Here is a 21,005-nt window from a genome sequence, read left to right as displayed (position 1 = left end):
TGAGCACTGAAGAATTGATGCTTTTGAACTGTGGTGTTGGAGAAGACTCTGGAGAGTCCCTTGGACTGCAAGGAGATCAAACCAGTCAATCCTAAAGGAAATCAACCCTGACTATTCGGTGGAAGGACTGATGCTGAAGCTCCAATACTTTGGCCACCTGATACAAAGAGCCAACTCATTAGAGAAGACCTTGACGCTGGGCAGGATTGAAGGCAGGAGAAGTGGACGACAGAGGATGAGATGGTTGGATGGCATCACCAACTTGATGGACATGAGTTTGAGCAAGTTCCAGGAGATGGTGAAGGACAGGGAAGCCTGGCATGCTGCAGTCCATGGGGTCGCAAAGAGTCAGACACAACTGAGCGACTGAACAGCAATAGGAAAGCAGGCAGATTTGGGTCACATGCTTTCTGGGTCCCTGAGCCCCATATGTTGGGCGCTAGCTCCCTCTGGTGGCGGAAGGGGTAACTGCACCCAGGCTGGGTGCCCTGCTCAGCAGCTCACCCATTCATTTTGGGGGAGCCTACTGTGTTTTGGGCAATGCCAAAGAATGTTCAAACTATCCCACTATTGCATTTATTTCACATGCTACCAAGGTAATGCTCAAAAACATTCAAACTAGGCTTCAACAGTGTGTAAACTGAGAAATTCCAGATGTACAAGCTGGATTTGAAAGGGCAGAGGAACCAGAGATCAAATTGCCAACATCTTCTGGATCATAGAAAAAGCAAGAGAATCCCCCCAAAAATTTACTTCTGCTTCATTGACTACACTAAAGCCTTTGATTATGTGGATAATCTGTGGAAAATTCTTCAAGAGATGGGAATAGCAGACCACCCTACCTGCCTCCTAAGAAACCTGTATGCAGGTCAAGAAGCAACAGTTAGAACCGGACATGGAACAATGGACTGGTTCCAGATTTGGAAAGGAGTATGTCAAGGCTATGTATTGTCACCCTGTTTATTTAACTTATATGCTGAGTACATCATGCAAAATGCCGGGCTGGATGAAGTGCAAGCTGGAATCAAGATTGCCAGGAGAAATATCAGTAACCTCAGATATGCAAATGATACCACCCTTATGGCACAAAGCAAAGAGGAACTAAAGGGCCTATTGATGAAGGTTAAAGAGGAGGGTGGAAAAGCTGGCTTAAAACTCAACATTCAAAAAACTAAGATCATGGCATCTGGTTCCATCACTTCATGGCAAATAGATGGGGGAAAAATGGAAATAGTGACAAACTTTATTTTCTTCGGCTCCAAAATCACTACGGACTGTGACTGCAGCCATGAAATTAAAAGGCACTTGCTCCTTAGAAAAAGAGCTATACAAACCTAGGAAGAGTAGTACAAAGCAGAGATATCACTTTGCCGACAAAGGTCCATAGCTTTGACTATGGTTTTCCCGGTGGTCACGTATGGATGTGAGAGTTCGACCATAAAGAAGGCTGAGTGCCGAAGAACTGATGCTTTTGAACTGTGGTGTTGGAGAAGACTCTTGAGAGTCCCATGGACTGCAAGGAGATCAAACTAGTCACTCCTAAAGGAAATCAGCTCTGTATATTCATTGGAAGGAATGCTGCTGAAGCTGAAGCTCCAATACTTTGGCCACCTGGTGCGAAGAGCCAACTCATTGGAAAACACTCTGATGCTGGGAAAGACTGAGGAGGGTAGGAGGAGAAAGGGGCAACAGAGGATGAGATGGTTGGATGGTATCATCGACTCAATGGACATGAGTTTGAGCAAACTCCGAGAGATTGTGAAGGACAGGGAAGCCTGGCATGCTGTAGTTCATGGGCTCGAAAAGAGTCAGACACGACTGAACAACTGAGCAACAACTGTGTTTTTGGTGCTGGGGAGGCACAGACATGAAATGCAGCGCTTTGGAGCACAGGAGTATTTTGGAGAAAAATTGAGCTGACTGTGTGGTCAAACTGGGGAACACTGGGCAGGGGCTAGCTGTCATATGAGGTGGCCCCAAGAAGATTTCAAAGCAGTATAAACTGCGCAGAGGCCTCAAGAAGTGAGGGATCCAGCCACACAGTATCCAGGAGGAGAATGTTCCAGGCAGAGGGAACAGCAGTGCAGAGATGCTGAGGCAGGAATGTATCCCCAGTGCCTCCAAGAGGAATGGGAGGCAACAGGCCAGAGAACAGAGCCAGATGGAGCTGGGCCCTTGGTGCTTGCTCGGACTCTGGTGTTTACACCGGGCAGGAAGGGCAGCATTGGAAGGTGTTGAGTGCAGTGATGTGGCTCATCTTATATCTTTTTTAAAAAATAATTTTATTGATTTATTTTTGGCTGTGCTGGGTTTTAGTTGCTGCACGGGCTTTTCTGTAGCTGTGGAGAGTGGGGGCTACTCTTCCTTGCCGTATGCAGGCTTCTTACTGCAGTGGCTTCTCTTGTTGCAGAGGGTGGGCTCGATAGTTGCAATTCCTGGGCTCTAGAGCACAGGCTCAATAGTTGCGGCTCATGGGCTTAGTTGGTCCAAGGCATGCGGAATCTTCCCAGACCAGGGATCGAACCCATGTCTCCTGCATTGGCAGGCAGATTCTTTACCACTGAGCCACAGCGATGCCGCCTCATCTTTTATCATAAAAGGTCACTGGCTGAGAACGTAAGGGGCGGCTGTGAGTGAGAAGGACCATTCAGGAGCCCCTGTGACACTCTGAGGCAGGGAGGCAGGGATAAGGTGGCTTGGAGCAGGGCGGCGGGGTGGGAGGCAAGAAACGGAAAGCATTTGGCATCTAGATGTGAATTTGAAGGCACAGCTGATGGATGTGCTGACTGATGATATGGGATATGAGGTGGGTTGAGGACCCGCTGGCTCTAAGTGTGGGCTGAACGCTCAGGGGTGGGTGTGGGGGACTGTTGAAGCACAGGGGGCTAGGCCCTTGGGATCTGGGGCTGAGAGGACTGCAATCCTGGGGGACATCTGGGAGGAGGGTTTTCATAGGCGGTTGAATGCGAGCGGTTCTGGGGGGCTTTTTAGCACTCAGGTGGTATTTAAAGCCCAAGAGTGGGTGAGGCCTCAGGAGCTCATGTCATTAGAAAGAAGAGGAGGTCCGGGGCTGACCTCTGGTCTCAGTGAGAAGACACGGGTGAGGAGAAGCAGTCCAGGAGAGGGGGTGCCTCCCGCCGAATGGAGAGAGTAAAAGGGGGCGGGAGAGACCCCCGGGTCACATGTTGTCAAGAGGCCGAATAAGGCAAGGATGGGGGAATGGGCTGGAGAGCTTTGCAAGAGAGGCTTTCAGAGAAGGCGTGGGGCTGGCTGCAAGAACAGGTTCCCCAAAGGATGGGGGAGACCGTGGCTCCATTAGGGGCCCGGGCTCTGAGCCCTCTGCCACCCGCCCAGGTGCTGCTTGTGCCCCGCCCGGCCCCGCTTCGCCCCTGGAGTCACCATCGAGGAAGACAACTGCTGCGGCTGCAACGCCATCGCCATTCGACGCCACTTCCTGGACGAGAACATGACCGCGGTGGACATCGTCTACACGTCCTGCCACGACGCGGTGAGGGTCCGGCGGGCTGGTGCGCAGCCTCCCCACAGCCTGGGTCCTGCGCAAGCTGCAGGGGGCAGGCAGGGCGGGGGCCCCCTCGGTGGCAGGAGCCCTCGGCCTGGCTGGCATGGCTCCCCTAGGTGGGCAAACCAGAGCTGGGCCGCCTCCTTCTCCCCACATCCTGGCCTGTGCTCACTCTGGAGCTAGGACGTGGACCCCAGCCCTGCACCTGCTGTTGGGTCTTCCTGGCTCCAGCCTTTGGGGGAAGGAATTGAGGGACATGGAGAGGCACTGGGGAGGGGAGAGGGCAGCCTCTTGGACTGGGCAGGCAGGACGTGGTACTCAGGGCGCCTGAGTCAGCGGAGTTGGGAGGGCAGGGCAGGCTGGGTGCTGGGCTGGGAGGGACCTACTGTGACCCCAGGCCTCAGGGGCTCAGGGGCCGGTGGAGCCAGAGTTAGGCCCCGAAGGGGACCTGCTCCGTCACTGCCCCGCGTCCGGCCCCAGCACAGGGCCACTGAGGCTCACGAGCTGCCCTCCTGCCAGGTCTATGAAACCCCCTTCTACGTGGCGGTGGACCACGACAAGAAGAAGGTGGTGATCAGCATCCGGGGAACCCTGTCCCCCAAGGTACGCCGCCCAGCGGCCCCGCCCGGCCCCGGCCCCTCACAGCCCCGGGGCTGTGAAGAAGAAGCCCACCTCCTTCTCCCTGTTCTCAGTCCCATGCCTCACTGTCCTCCCTGCCCTCCAGGACGCCCTGACAGACCTGACCGGTGACGCCGAGCGCCTCCCCGTGGAGGGCCACCACGGCACCTGGCTGGGACACAAGGTACCCCCCACCCGCTCTCATGGGCCCCCAGTGGCCCCCAGGTTTCTCCACTCTGCTGCCAGCAGGCACGTCTGGCCCGTGGTTGGGGCAGGGGCTCCTCCGGAGTCGCTCCTCTCACCAAGAGAGAGACGGTCAGAGCGTGTGGATCAGTCTGGAAGGTCCACTGCCCGCCACCTGCCAGGACCCCCACAGCCCTGCGCAGCCCAGACCCTGTCCCACAAGAGAGAGCTCAAGGAGGCAACGGAGAAGGGATCTCACTGGTTCCTCTTAGACCCACAATCCCTCTGGGCCTCAGTTTTCTCATCTGTGAAATGGGAATGACGTGACCAAGTATCCACCAGCACCCCCAGCCCCCCTCCAGGTTGTCCTGAGGACCCAAGGGGGACGCGGGTGGGACAGGGTTGCTGAGCTTCCCATCACTGGTCTCATTGGTCCCTGACGGGCCCCCGTGCCTCCCCATGATAGTGACACCCATCTCTGTTCCTCCTCACCCAGGGGATGGTCCTCTCGGCCGAGTATATCAAGAAGAAGCTGGAGCAGGAGATGGTCCTGTCCCAGGCCTTCGGGCGAGACCTGGTGAGGGGTTTTTCATGCCGCAAGCCCTCCCGCAAGGCGACAGGCTGGGGACAGAATGGGTGAATGATGGCGCCCTCCCCACCCCACCGCTACAAGCTGGACTCGGATACTCTCCTTCCATCGCAGGCCCCCAGCCCTCTCCTCGCTGCTCAGTCCCTCCCACCCGCTCTGGCCCTTTCTTCTTTGGTACCAGCTCCTCTTGGACACCTCTGCTCGGCCCCACCTGCATTATGGTGCCAGGCATCCGAGGCACAAAGGTGGCTCAGGTCCCGGGCTTCTGAGATGCTGAGCAGCAAGAACACAGAATGCGATTGCAGAGCAGATAGAAGGGGCACTGCTGTGGTTGGGTTGACCTGAGCCCAGCCCACTGCCCACCCCTCCCTGTGCAGGCAGGCGGCTCCCGAGGGGCTCCCAATTGTCCTTCCCAAAGCCAAGCCGTCCCTGGGCTCAGGAGACCTGGTGCAGCTGTTGGGGCCCGGGGATGGGAGCAGGTGACCACATGGCCATAATAGAGCATAATCACTCATACAAAGGTCTGTCCCGAGTGCAGGCTTCCCTGGTGGCTCAGCGGTAAAGGATCCACCTGCCAATGAACCCAGATTCAATCTCTGGGTCAGGAAGATCCCCTGGAGAAGGAAATGGCTACCCACTCCAGTATTCTTGCCTAGGAAACCTCATGGATAGAGGAGCCTGGTGGGCTACAGTCCATGGGGTTGCAAAGAGTCAGACACAGCTTAACTGACTGAACGACAGCAACAATCCCATGTACAGACGCAATGTCTTGGAGGAAGTTAGCCTCTCCTAGAAAATCAGGAAGGGCTTCTCCTCTGTGCAAGGTTTTGAAGGATGAGTAGGAGTTTGTTAAATAGTCTCTCTAAGAAGTTGCTCCATGGGTGTCTAGCTTGGTTCTTCCTCTGCCCAACACAGCACAGATGTGATCCCAGCACTCTGGGAAGCGCCCTCTGCCTCCCTGGGGTGAGCTTGGCAGGCAGCAGGGCAGGGCTCTCAGGGCTGCTCTCCGCCCCCAGGGCCGCGGAACCAAACACTACGGCCTGATTGTGGTCGGCCACTCCCTGGGCGCGGGCACCGCCGCCATCCTCTCCTTCCTCCTGAGACCCCAGTACCCAACCCTCAAGTGCTTTGCCTACTCCCCCCCAGGGGGCCTGCTGAGGTAAGCGGTCCAGGGGGCGCTTGGCTGGGGCTGGTGGGGCCAAGGGTGGGCGGTGGGGGGTGCTGGCTTGGGCCGGGGGCTACACTGGGCAGGCTGGCATCTGGTCATCAGGGAACCTGGGGACGGCCTGCAGCGTGGAAGCGGGCGCTCTGTCAAATGCCAGGCCCACCCTGGGATCCAGCCCCAGCAAAGCCTTGCTGACAGAGTAGGCGGGGCAGGGACCCCAGCCCTACTCCCCACGGGGGTCTTTTTTTTTTTAATTTCTTTATTTGGCCGTGCCAGGTCTTAGCTGTGGCACTGGAGGTCTTTGCTCTTCCTTGCGGCCTGCGAGATCTTTTAGTTGCCGCATGTCGGATCTAGTTCCCTGACCAGGGATCGAACCCAGGCCCCCCTGCCTTGGGAGCGTGGAGCCCTAGCCACTGGACCACCAGGGAAGTCTCCCCCCAGAGGGTCTCAAGTCAAGAAACTGGCTCAGGAATGCTGGAGCAGACCGCCCCCCTACCCCGGGGAACACACCGCACCCCTCCCCTGCCTTAGCGCCCCCTTGGCTTCCCTTGCAGCGAGGATGCCATGGAGTACTCCAAGGAGTTTGTGACTGCTGTGGTTCTGGGCAAAGACCTTGTTCCCAGGCAAGTCAGTCCCTCTCTCCACTGGCCTGGTCTGGGCTGTCCTCCCCCTCAGGCCCTCACCCAGGTGGCCCGTCTTTCTCATTGAGATTCCCACCTCTTCGAGGGACCCCAGAACCCCCGCCACTCGTGTCCAGGGTGAGAGGACAAGGTGGGCCCTGCCTGCTCTGCCCCCTTCCTGGGCCCACTTCCTGGCTGGGCCCTGCTGAGCTGCAGGCCCTCCTCCGCCCGCCCCGTGACCCTGATGGACAGGTCTCCTTGATCCTGGGGCTGCAGCTGCCCCTCACCCCCACCTCCCCATCCCTGGCCGGCCCTGGCTGATGTTCTGTCTTGGTCCCTCCCCCAGGATCGGCCTCTCCCAGCTGGAAGGCTTCCGCAGACAGCTCCTGGATGTCCTGCAGCGAAGCACCAAGCCCAAAGTGAGCTCGCTCCCCTCTCTCCTGCCTGGGCACCCAGGGCTCTAGTCTCCCCGACCTCCTCCTGGCCACCCCCTCTCAGCACAAAGCACAGGAGGCCCCCGCTGCGGGAGGCCAGACTAGGGTGTGATTGGTGTCTTGGGGACCTCAGGCTCATAGACTCTCAGCATCTCCACGCTGCCCTCAGCTGCCCCCAGCTGCCCGCTGCCTGTCCTTGTGCAGATGCAGAAACTGAGCCCCACAGTGGGCAAGGGGCTCGCTTTTGCTCTCAAAGCCAGTTGTAACACAGTCAGGACTGGAGCTGAGGACTCCTGAGTCCTAGCCCCTGGGCCCAGAGCCACCTATACAGTCAGGCCAAAGCAGTCCCTAGGTTTAGTGGTCCCGTGTGACCGGAAGTCCTCCTCCAAAGCCCACCGCGATCCCCCAGGCTCAGGGAGGCCGGAGTTCACCCGCAGAGGGGACCTGGGGGCGGTGAGTTCTGCTTTTGCCTGCAGCTGAGAGGAGAGGGCCAGCCCTTCCTAACCCCCACTCAGGCCCGTGTAGGGCAGGACACTGGGGGCTTCTCCTGTAGCAAGCTGGCATTCAATGTGCTAAGCCAAAGGTGGGCAGGCTGTGGCCAGGCACCCCAGGGCAGGCAGGCAGGCCCTCACTCCACTCACCTTCTCAGCCCAGCCTTGGTGCCCAGGACCCTCTGGCAGGCAGGGCGCTGGGCCAGGTCCCAGGTGCTAGGGTGGGCAGGCAGCAGAGCCTTAGGAGGAGCCTGCTTCCAGGATGTGGAGCTGCCCCTCCCAGGCACTCGTCTGGCCCAGGAGGCAGTGTGGGGGACCCGACGCTGACCTGGCCGAGTGGGTGCAGCTGGCCTGAGCTTCAGGGTCTGTTCTGCCTCTGACTTACAGCTTAGAGCAAGTCCCCTTCCTTCGCTGGGCCTGTTTCCCGTCGCTCCACAAGGGGTTGACTGGTCTTGCAGCCCCAAAATTCAGCCATCCCATGCCAGCTGTCCCTGGCACCTTTTGGCCATCGTGGCCGCCAAGCACTCTAGCCTCTGCCTCTTCAGTGGGCGCTGCCCTTCCCCTGCCCCCTCCCAGCTCCCCCGTCACCTGTAAACCCTCCTTCTGAGCACTTCCCCAGCTGGCTGGCGCTGCTCAGCCTTGACCCTGCCTCTCCCCTTGTCCCCACAGTGGCGAATCATTGTGGGGGCCACCAAATGCATCCCCAAGTCAGAGCTGCCCGAGGAGGTGGAGGTGACCACCCTGGCCAGCACGCGGCTCTGGACTCATCCCAGCGACCTGACCATCGCCCTGTCAGCCAGCACTCCCCTCTACCCCCCCGGCCGCATCATCCACGTGGTCCACAATCACCCAGCGGAGCAGTGCTGGTAGGTGCTGCCTGTGACCCAGGCCACTGGGAGGCGGCAGCGGCCGGGGCAGGGGGGCAGGGGATGGGCCGACCTTCACTCGGTCACCCTCAGGGCAGGGGGCAAAGGCTGGGCAGTGATGGGCCAGGGCCCCCACCATGGGGCTGCCCCAGCCTTGGGCCCTGGACATGGAATGACTGGCCAGCCCATGCCCCCAGCATCAGCTCTTCCCTGGTGTTCCCCCAGGACAGCTCTCCCCACTTGCATCCATTTAAAAGCAAATGCCCTGGCTGGCCCACACCTCAGCTGTCAGTTGGCGTCACTGCTGGGATCAGCTGGCAGTCAGCTGGTGGGGGCAGGAGAGAGAAGAGGAAGGGGGGCATCAGAGAGACTTCTCCCACCTCGCTCCCCCCACTCCACTCTCTCAGAGGGCTGGGCTGTGAGCTGGGACCCTGCCCCAGGGGTGGAGCAGGAATGGCTGAGACCACAACTGATCAAAGACTCTGTGAGGGTCAGGACTGAGGCCCCAGGTCAGCCTCTCTGGCTCCGTTTGGCAAAGATGTTCCTGGCGTGGGTGGGGAGCGAGGAGCCCAGGGACACAGCCCAGCTGGCCCAGCCAGGCAAGGGTCTCCAAATCCACCCAGGGCCGAGAGCAGGGCCAGGGGCCTGGGGGCCAAGGCCAGGCTGCCCCCCGCGCCCCCTGCTTCCCTCTGGCCCCTGTACCCCTCAGCTGCTGCGAGCAGGAGGAGCCCACGTACTTCGCCATCTGGGGCGACAACAAGGCCTTCAACGAGGTGATCATCTCGCCGGCCATGCTGCACGAGCACCTCCCCTACGTGGTCATGGAGGGGCTCAACAAGGTGAGCTGCGGCCCACCCCCACCCCACGCTGGCCGGGTCCGTCCCCACATCACACACAAGGGGGCGACAACACTCAGAAGCGTGCACTCCCTGGACACCCAGTGGGCCAGGGAGCCCCTTCGTGTCCTGGCCCGCACACCCGGCTCTGTCTACACCACCGTGTGGTCCTGGGGTGGGAGGGTCTAGAAGATTCGTGAGGACCTGTCCCTGAAGCAGGCTGGGCTCAGAAACCCCGAAGCCACCTGGCGCTGGGTGGATACACAGCCAAGCAGGGGCTGCCTTGGCCATCTCCCGGCCATGGAACGGCCGACCACAGGGATGCTCCAATCTGGCCCATTTGTGGGGTGAAGCTACATCATAGGGCCCGTCCCTGGCCTTCCTGGAGGAGCGGGGAACTGGTAGGAAGGATAGTGGGCCCAGCTGACCCCATGAAGGTCTGTTGGGCCTGAGAGGCCTGGCCTGCCACCCTGCGTCCACACGTGATTGTCACCCCTCAGCCACTGCCTGCTTCTCCGTCCCATCCCCAGGTGCTGGAGAACTACAACAAGGGGAAGACTGCCCTGCTGTCCGCTGCAAAGGTCATGGTGAGCCCCACAGAGGTGGACCTAACCCCCGAGCTCATCTTCCAGCAGCAGCCGCTGCCCACGGGGCCACCCGTGCCTGCTGGCCTGGCCCTGGAGCTGCCCGCTGCAGACCACCGGAACAGCAGCATCAGGTCAGTGCTGTCCCCCACCCCAGAGAGTGCGTGCAGGGGCCCCAAGTGTGCCTTCAGAGCGTGAATGCTTGTGGACCTTTGTATACACACCCTGGGCCCTCGTATGTTCACACAGCTCTGTCCGTGTGCATAGGAAGGATTGCCCCCTGTTTGGGGTCGCTCCTGCTCTGCCCCCTACTGCCCCTCAGCCTGCCACCACTGAAGCCCACATGAACCAGTGGGTGTCTAGGGATGCATTCACCCCTGGTCACAAACACAGATTCACTCATTGGCCATTTAGACCCAAACAGGTGGACACCCGTGCACTTACACAGAAACACACACATTTGTTGTTGTTCAGTCACTCAGTCGTGTCCGACTCTTTGTGACTCCCTGGACTGGAGCATGCCAGACTTCCCTGTCCTTTCCCACCTCCTGGAGTTTGCTCAAACTCATGTCCATTGAGTCAGTGATGCCATCCGACCATCTCATCTTCTGTCGTCCCCCTCTCCTCCTGCCTTCGATCTTTCCCAGCATCAGGGTCTTTTTCAGTGAGTCTGCTCTTTGCATCATGTATTAAAACTTACATTTGTATATACTTGTGTTCACAGATAGTAGCTCTGAGTGTACAAAGCTGCATACAGACAGACTTACATACAGGACACATCAAGACAGCCAACACACTTCTATGTACACAGGGCTACACTTGCACAGGCAGCCATGCATGTAAATGAGGGATGCACTATGCCCAGACCCAGCCACTCAGATACCTGGACCGGCTGATATGCAACTGCCTGGTATGCATGCTGCACACAGAAACAGAGGTGTGCACACACACCCCCCGCTTTCATGCACACTCTTTGGGGGCTCTGAGGCAGTAGCTCTTGAGGCGGGTGGGGCTCCTCCTTCCTCTCTGGGACCCTTCCTTCCCAGGTCCTGGGTCCAGGTGACAAATCTGGCTCCAAGGCTGTTGAGAAGGGTGCTGGCGGCTTCCCAGCCCTTGGTGGGCACACCTGGACCTCTCTCCCTGCTGCTGACCAGATGGGGGAGCCAGTGTCTGTGCAGCCACAGTAGCTGCTGCCTCCCCATCGCTGGTCCTTCAGTCACTCCCTGCAGGCCGGTGTGCGGAGCCCGGGGCTCCAGGGCCCCATCCAGCAAAGGGCTACACCCCCTGGGAGAGGTAGGAGGGACCCCAGGGTGAGGAAGGAAGTGACAGCAGCTCGGAAGGGACCCCCTCTGGGTGCTGGCTCGGAGGGCGCTGGACCCGGTGGATGCGGCTCTCAGCTGTGTCGCCTCCCTCCCTGCCTTCCCTCCTTCCTTCCCTCTCCTTCACCTCTGCCTCCAGGGCCCCGGGGCAGCCAGTCTCTCTGGGCCTCAGTCTCCTGGTCGGCACAATGAGACCTGTACCAGTGCCCCTCCACCACCACCGCTGCCCTGCTCGGCCCTGCATCCACCCTCCTGCCTTCTATCTTGGGGTCTCCTGAGCTGGTTTTAAAAATGAGGGTTCCCTGTCCCCAGACCGTTCAACTACCTTCCCCTCCTCCCCTCCCCAAGTTCCCTCCAGCCAGAGGAGCTGGGGGTGGGTCTCCCCGCCCCTCTGAGTCTCACCCTTCCCTGCACCCCCCTGCAGGAGCAAGTCCCAATCTGAGATGAGCCTGGAGGGCTTCTCCGAGGGGCGGCTGCTCTCCCCAGTGGCCGCGGCCTCAGCTGCCCGCCAGGACCCGGTAGAGCTGCTGCTGCTGTCTACCCAGGAGCGGCTGGCAGCTGAGCTGCAGGCGCGGCGGGCGCCGCTGGCCACCATGGAGAGTCTGTCGGACACGGAGTCTCTGTACAGCTTCGACTCGCGCCGTTCCTCCGGCTTCCGTAGCATCCGCGGCTCGCCTAGCCTCCACGCCGTGCTGGAGCGCGACGAGGGCCACCTCTTCTACATCGACCCGGCCATCCCCGAGGAGAACCCATCCCTGAGTTCGCGCACCGAGCTGCTGGCAGCCGACAGCCTGTCCAAGCACTCGCAGGACACGCAGCCCTTGGAGGCCGCCCTGGGCAGCGGGGGCGTCACCCCCGAGCGGCCCCCCAGCGCGGCGGCCAATGAGGAGCCGGAGGAAGGGGGCGGAGGGGCAGCCCCCCGCAGCGGAGAGCTGGCGCTGCAGGAGGGGCGCCTGGGGGACTCACCCAGCCCGCAGGTGCTGGAGTTCGCCGAGTTCATCGACAGCCTCTTCAACTTGGACAGCAAGAGCAGTTCCTTCCAGGACCTCTACTGCATGGTGGTGCCGGAGAGCCCCACCAGCGACTACGCGGAGGGCCCCAAGTCCCCCAGCCAGCAGGAGATCCTGCTCCGAGCCCAGTTCGAGCCCAATCTGGTGCCCAAGCCCCCACGGCTCTTCGCTGGCTCAGCCGACCCCTCCTCGGGCATCTCGCTGTCACCCTCCTTCCCACTCAGCTCCTCGGGCGAGCTCATGGACCTGACTCCCACGGGCCTCAGCAGCCAGGAGTGCCTGGCAGTGGACAAGGTCCGGACTTCTACCCCGGCTGGCTGTGGGGCCAGCCCCACCAAGCAGGACGACCTGGTCATCTCGGCACGCTAGCAGCACCCAGGAGTGGCTACCGACCGTGGCCCGGGCAGAGCAGGTGGCTCCTTCGGGCTCCTGGTGGCTGCCTCTCGGGCCGGGCAGCTTTGGGGAGAGGCCCCTCCCAGGCCAGTGTCGCCTCAGGCGTTGAGCACTGCTGCTGAGCTGGGGGGTCCGCCTCCCTACCTCAGCTTAGGACCCCCCCAGAGCCAAGGCAGCTGGGATCTGGGCCCTCCAGATAGGGAATGACAGGGAGGGCCGTGGAGCAGGGAGGAGGCTGCAGGGACAGCCTGCCAAAGCGGGGGCCAGGGCCGCACTCTGCCCTCCCAGCCTGACTGCCCTCTAACAGGGGCATCCTGGCACCCCCTATTCTGGGACAGGCCATGAGTATGCTGACTCCCCATCACTGCCCTCTGGCTGCTCTCCCAGGGCCGAGATGGAGAGCGGCCCCCTCCCCACATATTCTCATCTGTGGTCCAGGCTGGCATCTGCCCTGGCCACCCTGAGATCTGGTGCCTGCTGGCCAGCCCCATGGGGGTAAACCACCCCCCGCAAGGTGGCCCGCAGTGCCGTGTATGTTTACAGAAGCTGCTGGGCTGGGCTCAGGATGTGTCCTGGGCTTACAAGCCCCCCTCGCCCTTGCAATCACGTGTTCAGCTGCCCCTTTTTAAGCAGGCAGGGGCCAGCCTCCACAGGGCCTAAGGCAGCCATGGGGCCTGGAGGTGGCCCATCCATCTCTGCTTGATGTCCCTCATGGTGATCCCTCTGTTGATGGGTCCCGGGTACCCAGGCCTGCCTGCCCCGCCAGCCCGTTCCTTCCTGGTCTGCCTTCTACCCCCAGGATCCTGGCCACTCAAAGGGTGGAGGGCACAGGTATGACAAGCCCTGGCTGCAGAGCCAGTGCCCTGGGCAGAAGGAAGGCCCCACCAACCCCCCACCCCTTTTAATCACCTCCCCCAGGCCTCGGCACCCCAGGCCCTGGGATCTGAAACCAAACAAGCCTCCGCTCCCCGCAGCTCCCACTCCTTGCCCCTCGCCCTGGGCTCTCTCCTGGGAGCTGGGCTCTCTCCTCTCCCACCTGCCATGTCCTGTTGTCAGGAAGTGGGGCCAAGAGTAGGGTATTGTGGGACCTGGCTAGAGACCTGGGAGGGCCAGGGGCTTAGCCTGAGGCCTGCACAGCCTCCACTGGAGGGGCTCCTTCCCTGCTAGGTTGGGGAAGCATGGGGGATGGGGTGGAGACCCTGCCTATCCCTGGAGGCCCAGCAGGGGGGTGGTGCATGCTGGGGTGGGGGCGTGTGTGTGCATGTGCATGAGTGTGCGCCGTCCCTGAGGACAGGGTCAGGGGTGGCTGGGGCGCCCTCCCCACCCTCCCCGCCCTGCCTGCTGCCCCCCACCCTGGCCTGCCGAAACAACAGGCAGCGAACACGAGAGGCGCCATGCAGCAGGGGCCACGGGATGAGCTTAGCTTCTGACACATCATCCCTCTCGTCTCGCCGGCCACTCCAACCCCTGGTTTGGAAGACAGGCATGTGCCGAGGCGTTGACCGCCTGCTTGTGCCTTCATCTCCTCGGAGGCATGGTCCCCCCTACTCTGGGCCCACCCACGGCCTCCCTGGGTCGCCTAGGGCTTCCCTCACCAAGACCCCCATCTCACGATCACTGGTATCTGGGACCCCTGCCCACCCTGCCACGTGGGGACAGAGACCTGGGAGCTGGGCCTCCCTTACCCTCTGTGACTCCCACCCTCATCAGTCTCCTTCACCCACCATCAATCTCCTGCCCCTGCTGACTGCCCCCCCCCACCCCCACCCCGCACAGAAGCAAGATGGAATCAGTGGCTCTTAGAGTTTAAAAAAAAAAAAAAAGACAAATCATAAATCAGAGTAAAGTTCCAACTAGCACCCTAGCCAATAGCAGGGGGGCTTGGCATCTGGCCTTTTAATTCCTCCTCCACCAGGGTGGGCCTGGGACTTCTGAGGGGGCGTGGTGCCCACCCATGCCCAGGACTGAGCCATCAGGGACAGGCTCCCCACCCCCAAGGCTGCAGCCGCACAGGGTTGCAGGCTTGGGGCTGGGGCAGGCTCGGACTCAGCCCTGGACGCCCCCGGGTCAGCCCACCCCTCCCCACCTCGCCCCTGGAGGATGGGCCTGCTGCGTGTGTCTCCCTTCCTCCACGCACCACACTCGGGGGGGTCTGAGCCACCCCCCTCAGCCCAGCTCGGCTCAGACCGACCCCCACTCTGTCCCCCAGACCCGCAGCACAAGGTCTCCTGGACGGCACCGGCCCGTCCTCCCAGGGGCCTGGGCGACCTCCATATGCAATCATAGTGAGAGCTGGGCCCCACAGACACTCATGCACTGTTCGTGCCATCCTCCCATGACTTTTTTTGTACCTAATGTATGAAAGATCCAAACTAATATTGCTGTAAAAAAGAGACAAATTAATATAGCTTATTCTATAAATATATCTGTATATAAAGGTTTCTGTATATTGTATAGAGCTGTGTATAAACTGGATGTAGAAGCACACTGGCTGCCTGGAGTGACCTCTCTTCCCCGCAGGTTGGGTGGGGGTGGATCTCAGTGGCAGAGTGGCAGGAGAGGACCCGCCAACCGAGGTCAGCTGTCACCACTGTCAGTGCCCTGGTCCAGGACCACCCTTGGACTCGCAGTGAGAGACCAGAAAACCCTTGAAGCCCTGTTTGAATGGGGGCAGCTCCTTGTTGGGCCCTGCCTGTGTCAGACATGTGCCAGGGGATCTGTCTGACCTCATTAGGGCCCTTTCTTGCCCCTGAGGAGTCTGGGACCCAGAGAGGGTAAGGAAACGGCCCAAGACCAGAGAGGATGGGGAACCAGGCAGGTCTGACAATGCCTGCCCTTCCCCCGACCCTGACTGCTGGAAGCCAAGGGTAGGAGGTGACTGGTTGGTGAGAGCACTGAAACTCCCGATCGGGGTAGCACTGGAATGCAGGGGCCACTGGAAGTCTTTGCTGAGGGCTTCCCTGTGAAAGTGTCTAGTCGCTCAGTCATGTCTGACTCTGTGATGCCATGGACTGTAGCCTGCCAGGCTCCCCTGTCCATGGGATTCTCCAAGCAAGTGGGTAGCCATTCCCTTCTCCAGAGGATCTTCCTGACCCAGGGATCAAACCCAGGTCTCCCACATTGCAGGCAAGTTCTTTACTGTCTGAGCCACCAGGGAAGCCTGTCTTGGCAGCACTCAGACCGGAACTCGGGGTCTACCATCATGGAGACCTCCTAGCCCACCGTCCCTAGGGAGGGTGCAAAAGACCTGGTCAGGCCCAGGGACCCCCTTCCAGCCTGGCCCAGGCCAGTGAGGCCTGAGGAGCGGCTGCAAGGCCAGGGTGGGCAGGCGGCCAGGCCTCCTGCAAGCCCGGTGCCCAGGTCTGCCTCCTCCACACAGCAGATGGCGCTGTTTCTCCAGCCAGTCCGAGGGGACCTGCACCAGTGCCGCCCAAACGCTGACCCAGCCAAGGTCTGACCAGACCTGGACCTTCCCCTCCCGACACTGCCCACCCTCCCAGCTCTGAGTGCAGACTGAGGTGTTGGGGAGGGTGACAGAGTGGTTCTGTCTTTCCCCAGGCCTCTTTGAACAGAGGAAACTGAGGCTGCATAAAGGTGGAAACCTTCTCGAGGGCACTCAGGCCCAGGGGCAGATCTAGGACTAAAATCCAGGCCTTCCCAGCCCTGGATGTGGCCTCCACACTCGCCTAATAGTTTTCAGAGGTTCTTCACACCTTGTGGTCTCATTTGGTTTGCAAATTATTCTATCAGGGGAACAGAAGCAAAAGCTGAGGATCAGAGAGGTTCTGTGACTTGCCTGAGGTCACACAGCCAGAGTGTGGAACGGGGAGAGGCTCTCTTGAGGAGTGATGGGGGAGGGACTGGAGCAGCGCCTTGCCTCCCAGACCCCACTCGGCCACCCGGATGGCCTGTCCCATCTCAGCTGGGAGGGAAGCGGGAGAGAGGTGACCCTGCTTGCTCGCGAGGGACCCCTCGCTTGCTGACTCCCTGGGTTCATGCTCACCACCCTTTGGGCCCTCCTCTCTTCCTCTGCAAAGTGGGCAGGTGCCAAGGGCTGTGTGAGTCCACAGGAGGCCCGGAGTCCTGCAGGCTGCAGTAGGGAGGGTTCTGTCCACAGTGCTCCACCCTTCTCTGGGCCAGCCTCCAGCCCGTTACTCATTAACCCTCATGTCCCTGCCTCCCTTTCCCCAGGGTTGCCTGCTGAGTGGCTGCCTCTTTCTGACCCAAACACCCTCTCAAGGGCCAACGCTGGGCTCTGGGAACTGACCTGGAGTCAGAGAAAGCCGCATTTATCAATCACCTCCCTGGTATTTTACCTACCCCATGAGGTGGGAATAATGGGTTGACTCAGCGATGAAGGTACAGAGGACAGGCCTTGTAGAATGGCTGAGCCAGCCCCAGGGACAGCTATGTCTGCCGGGCCATCGCAGAAATCTCGGTCCCTCACTCATGTGGCGTGGTGAGGAGAGGGTACTGGCAGGGACTCCTCTCCACGGATGGGTTCCCTCAAAGTCCTGCTTACGCAAGGTTCTCTGGGGCTCCCTCACCAGCCTCAACCTCCTTCATTATGGAGTTGGAGGGTGGCAGCCTTGACTCTTCACTGAGCCCTGGAGTCAGGGACCTTTCAGCCACCCTACTCCTCCAGCGCAGAGACGAAGATCCCAGGGGACCACTGCTCCCTCTCTCAGTGGTTTAGTGGGGTCAGGGGAGACAGCAGGGCGAGAACCCCCTGAGCGAGGCCAGCTCCCATGAGATGAACAGGAAGCCCCATCCCACTGCATGCATCTTCAAGGCCGAGACCCAACAACCCAGCCTGAGGACTTGGGTGCTGGGGACAAAATATGCATAGCTCCACCCACCCACTGCTAGGGCAAGGCATCCTTCACGGATGGGGACCGCCTTCTAACGGTAGACTTTTTGGGCACCACGTGGGATGTGGCAGGAAGACCTGCGGATGGGGGAGGCTTGTAAAGAAGCTGATTTTCCAGGCGGTCCTGGGCAACTCCTAAAATAAATTCATTTTAAAAAATCACTCGGCGTAGGCGGGTGTCTACTTTGTCTGCGGGGCGGGCCTGACCCGGGTGGGGGAGGGGGCAGAGCAGAGAATAACAATTGTCTTAAGGGAGGCTGCAGAGGGGGAAAAACCTCTGGGGTGTATCAGCTGGAAAAGAATAGGCGTCTCAGTGTGGCCCTCTCCCTCCCTCAGTCGGGCCCCTGCGGGGGGAGCGCTGATCAGCACACACAGCTGGGGCCTCCAGCAAAATCCATTTCTATATATCTAAGAGCAACAGCTCCGAGAGCGGCCCCCGGGGGACAAAACCTCATTGTGAGGCGCCCGCCGGCCTGGGCACCCCCTCCCCCAGCCCCAGAACTGTCGTGGCATTGACCCCCCTCGGCGGGCCACCACGGGCCTGCTGACTGGGCCACATCTGGGGCTCAGGCCCCGGCTGTCCCCCCACCCCCACCAAGGCTGGCCGCTGGGGAAGAGGAGGAGGGTGGCTTGTGTGAGAACCGCTTTGCAGGCTCTCACTGCCACCTCCACCCGGTAGCCCAGCTTGCCCCCCACCCCGCACTGTCCTCTGAGGGGCCACCGGTGGGCTGCCTAGACCGGCATCTTGATCTGCCAGTGAGTCCTCCCACCACCCCCTCCTTGGCCTCTGTTTCAGTTTTGTCATCTGTCAATCAATGCGGAGGAAACAAAGCCTGAATAGTCACTGCAAGGACTGATGCTGAGGCTGAAGCTCCAATACAGTGGCCACCCAATGCAACGAACTGACTTCCTGGAAAAGCCCCGGATGTTGGGAAAGATAGAAGGCAGGAGGAGAAGTGGGTGACAGGGGTGAGATGGTTGGATGGTGTCATCGACTCAATGGACATGAGTTTGAGCAAGCTCTGGAAAAGTGAAAGACAGGGAAGCCTGGCATGCTGCAGTCCATGGGGTCCTAGAGAGTAGAACACGACCTAGTGACTGAACAAGAAGAGTGGGGTAGATTTTTTTTCCAGCCCCCGTGCTGTGTCTGAGGACCCAGGGAGGCTGTGAGCGGAGCCACTCTGTAGTGAGATGATTCTCTGGGTCCGGGATTCCAGAATTCCCTGCTTCCGAGGTTTCAGAGTTCTAAGATTCTGCAGTTTGAAGACGCCACCCTAGTCATTCATTCATCACATCTATTAATATTTTGAGCACCTACTGTGTGTCAAGTAGCATTCTTGGTGCTGAAGTTAGAGCACTGACCAAGCCAGAAAAAAACCCTTACCCTCATAGAGCTTTCATTCTTGAGCAAGGAGAAGAATCATAACAAAGAGTAGATACAAATCTTTTTCGTGGTGAGAAAGAAAGGCTAGGTAGGGGGAACTGGGCTACCTAGGTGGTCCTAGTGGTAAAGAACCCGCCTGCCAATGCAGGGGACTTTAAGAGATGCGGATTCGATCCCTGGCTTGGGAAGATCCCCCGAAAGGGGGCATGGCAACCCACTCCAGTATTCTTGCCTGGAGAATCCCATGGACAGAGGAGCCTGTGGGCTACAGTCCATGGAGTTGCAAAGAGCTGGACACAATTGAGCAACTTAGCACTCGAGCACACAGGGGGAATTGCTTTCAATAGGATGGCCAGTGAGGTGATGAGTGAGCTGAGACTGACTACTCCCAAGGAACCAGCTCAGGGGAACCAATGTTGCAGACAGATGGAACAGCATGTGCCAAGGCCCTGTGGCAGGTGTGAGTCTGGCATGTTTGAGTGATGGCAAAGAGGACTTGTGGTGGCTGTGACTTAGCAATGGAGAGCAAAGTAGGAGATGAGGTCAGCGTTATAGGCAGGAGGAGCAGGTCATACTCGGCCTTGGAAACCAGGGCGGGAGTTTAGATGTTGTTTTTGTTTTTTAAATTTTTATCGGAGTGTGATTTACAGTGTTGTGTTGGTTTCTGCTGTATAGCAAAGTGAATCAGTTATACTTATGTGTGTGTGCTAAGTCGTTTTAGTCATGTCTGACTCTTTGTGACCCTATGGACCGTAGCCCACCAGGATCCTCTGTTCATGGGATTCTCCAGGCAAGAATACCGGAGTGGGTTGCCATTTCCTCTTCCAGGGGATCTTCCCGACCCAGGGGCCAAACCCATGTCTCTTAAGTCTCCTGCGTTGACAGGCGGGTTCTTTATCACTAGCACCAACAAGGAAGCCTATCAGTTATACACACACATATATAATGCCATTTGCAGCAGCATGGATGGGCCTAGATATTGTTTTGAGTGCAAAGGGAAACCCTAGGTTTTAGGAAAGAAGTGACATGGTCTGATTTACGTTTTAAAAAGAGTGATTTGGGTGACTACCCTGGCGGTCCAGTGTTTAAGACTGTGTTTTCCAGAGCAGGGGTACAGGGGTTGGGGGGGTTCCATCCCTAGCTGGGGAACTAAGATCCCGCATGCTGTGTGGCATGGCCAAAGAATAAATAAATAAACAATAAAAATAGAGAAGTAAAAAGAGTCATCGGGAGGGTTATAGAGGAGATCAATGGGGAGAGAGGCTGTGCTGTTTGGCAGGAAAGAAATGAGAGGTGCTCGCAGAGATGGAGACAGAGAGAAGGCTGGTGGATTCACTCGGGACCCTCCTGGGTGACGGAAGGGGCAGTTTCCCAGGTCAACCAGGACCTGGCTCTGATGTTGCCTTTGACCCTAATCCCTTTGAAACCGTTAGACCTGGACCGTTCAATACCACAGCTACACATAGCTATTTAAATTTGAACTAATTAAAAGTAACTAAAAATTGAGAAGTCAGATTCCCAGTCTCAACAGCCACTTTTCAAGTGCTGGGCGGCCAGATACGGCTGGCAGCGACCCTGATGGAAGACAGAGAGGGATTCGGCCATCACTGCAAGGTTGTACAGGACAGACTTCCTCAGACGGTACCGAACTTCACTGAGCCTCAGTGTTCGCATCTGTAAAATCACATAGTAGTCTCTCTTTGGTAGGGTACCTGAGAGGACGAACTCAGAGATGATCCCCGTAGAGCACTCAGGGTGGGCCTGGCCCCTAACGAATATTTGAGAAATGCAAGTTATTATTGCTGAGATGGGCAGTGGGTCAACAGAGGAAACTGGGGCTATCCCTGAAGTTTGGTTCTGAACATCTAAGATTGAGAAGCCCGCTGTCTGCTCTTACCCCAGGAGCAGGCGAGGACTGCGGGGGTCCTGGCCTCCCGCAGCACAGGGGTCTGGCGGCGCAGTGACCCCCCTCCCCCCGACCAACTCGATTAGGAGCCCCCCCGCGCCGAGCGCCCCCTGGAGGAGCCGCGCGCATCCTGCCCGGCGCGGGGCTGCGGCGGGCCGGCAGGGGGCGCGGCGCGCGGCCGGCGGGCGGGGCGCGTGCGGGGCGGGCAGGGGCCGGG

At 59.3% G+C, this 21,005-nt stretch overlaps 1 protein-coding gene across 3 annotated transcripts in view; it reads left to right on the top strand.

Moving 5' to 3' along the window:
- The window catches only part of DAGLA (diacylglycerol lipase alpha), a 66,459-nt gene extending 51,341 nt beyond the window's left edge, over positions 1 to 15,118 (top strand). For all 3 annotated transcript variants that reach the window (XM_070360478.1, XM_070360480.1, XM_070360479.1), the window contains exons 10-20: positions 3,355 to 3,508; positions 4,040 to 4,123; positions 4,245 to 4,322; positions 4,818 to 4,898; positions 5,927 to 6,069; positions 6,630 to 6,698; positions 7,042 to 7,114; positions 8,290 to 8,486; positions 9,196 to 9,325; positions 9,853 to 10,040; positions 11,650 to 15,118. In XM_070360478.1, the coding sequence (XP_070216579.1) occupies positions 3,355 to 3,508; positions 4,040 to 4,123; positions 4,245 to 4,322; positions 4,818 to 4,898; positions 5,927 to 6,069; positions 6,630 to 6,698; positions 7,042 to 7,114; positions 8,290 to 8,486; positions 9,196 to 9,325; positions 9,853 to 10,040; positions 11,650 to 12,604 (2,152 nt within the window). In that variant the 3' untranslated portion in view covers positions 12,605 to 15,118. The remainder of the gene's footprint in view (positions 1 to 3,354; positions 3,509 to 4,039; positions 4,124 to 4,244; positions 4,323 to 4,817; positions 4,899 to 5,926; positions 6,070 to 6,629; positions 6,699 to 7,041; positions 7,115 to 8,289; positions 8,487 to 9,195; positions 9,326 to 9,852; positions 10,041 to 11,649) is intronic.
- Positions 15,119 to 21,005: the final 5,887 nt, after the last annotated feature.

The sequence above is a fragment of the Bos mutus genome, chromosome 22, assembly GCF_027580195.1.
Source record: "Bos mutus isolate GX-2022 chromosome 22, NWIPB_WYAK_1.1, whole genome shotgun sequence".
Taxonomy (NCBI): Eukaryota; Metazoa; Chordata; class Mammalia; order Artiodactyla; family Bovidae; genus Bos; species Bos mutus.
Note: the sequence above shows the minus strand (reverse complement) of the source record. Positions and strands in the feature narration are given on the sequence as shown.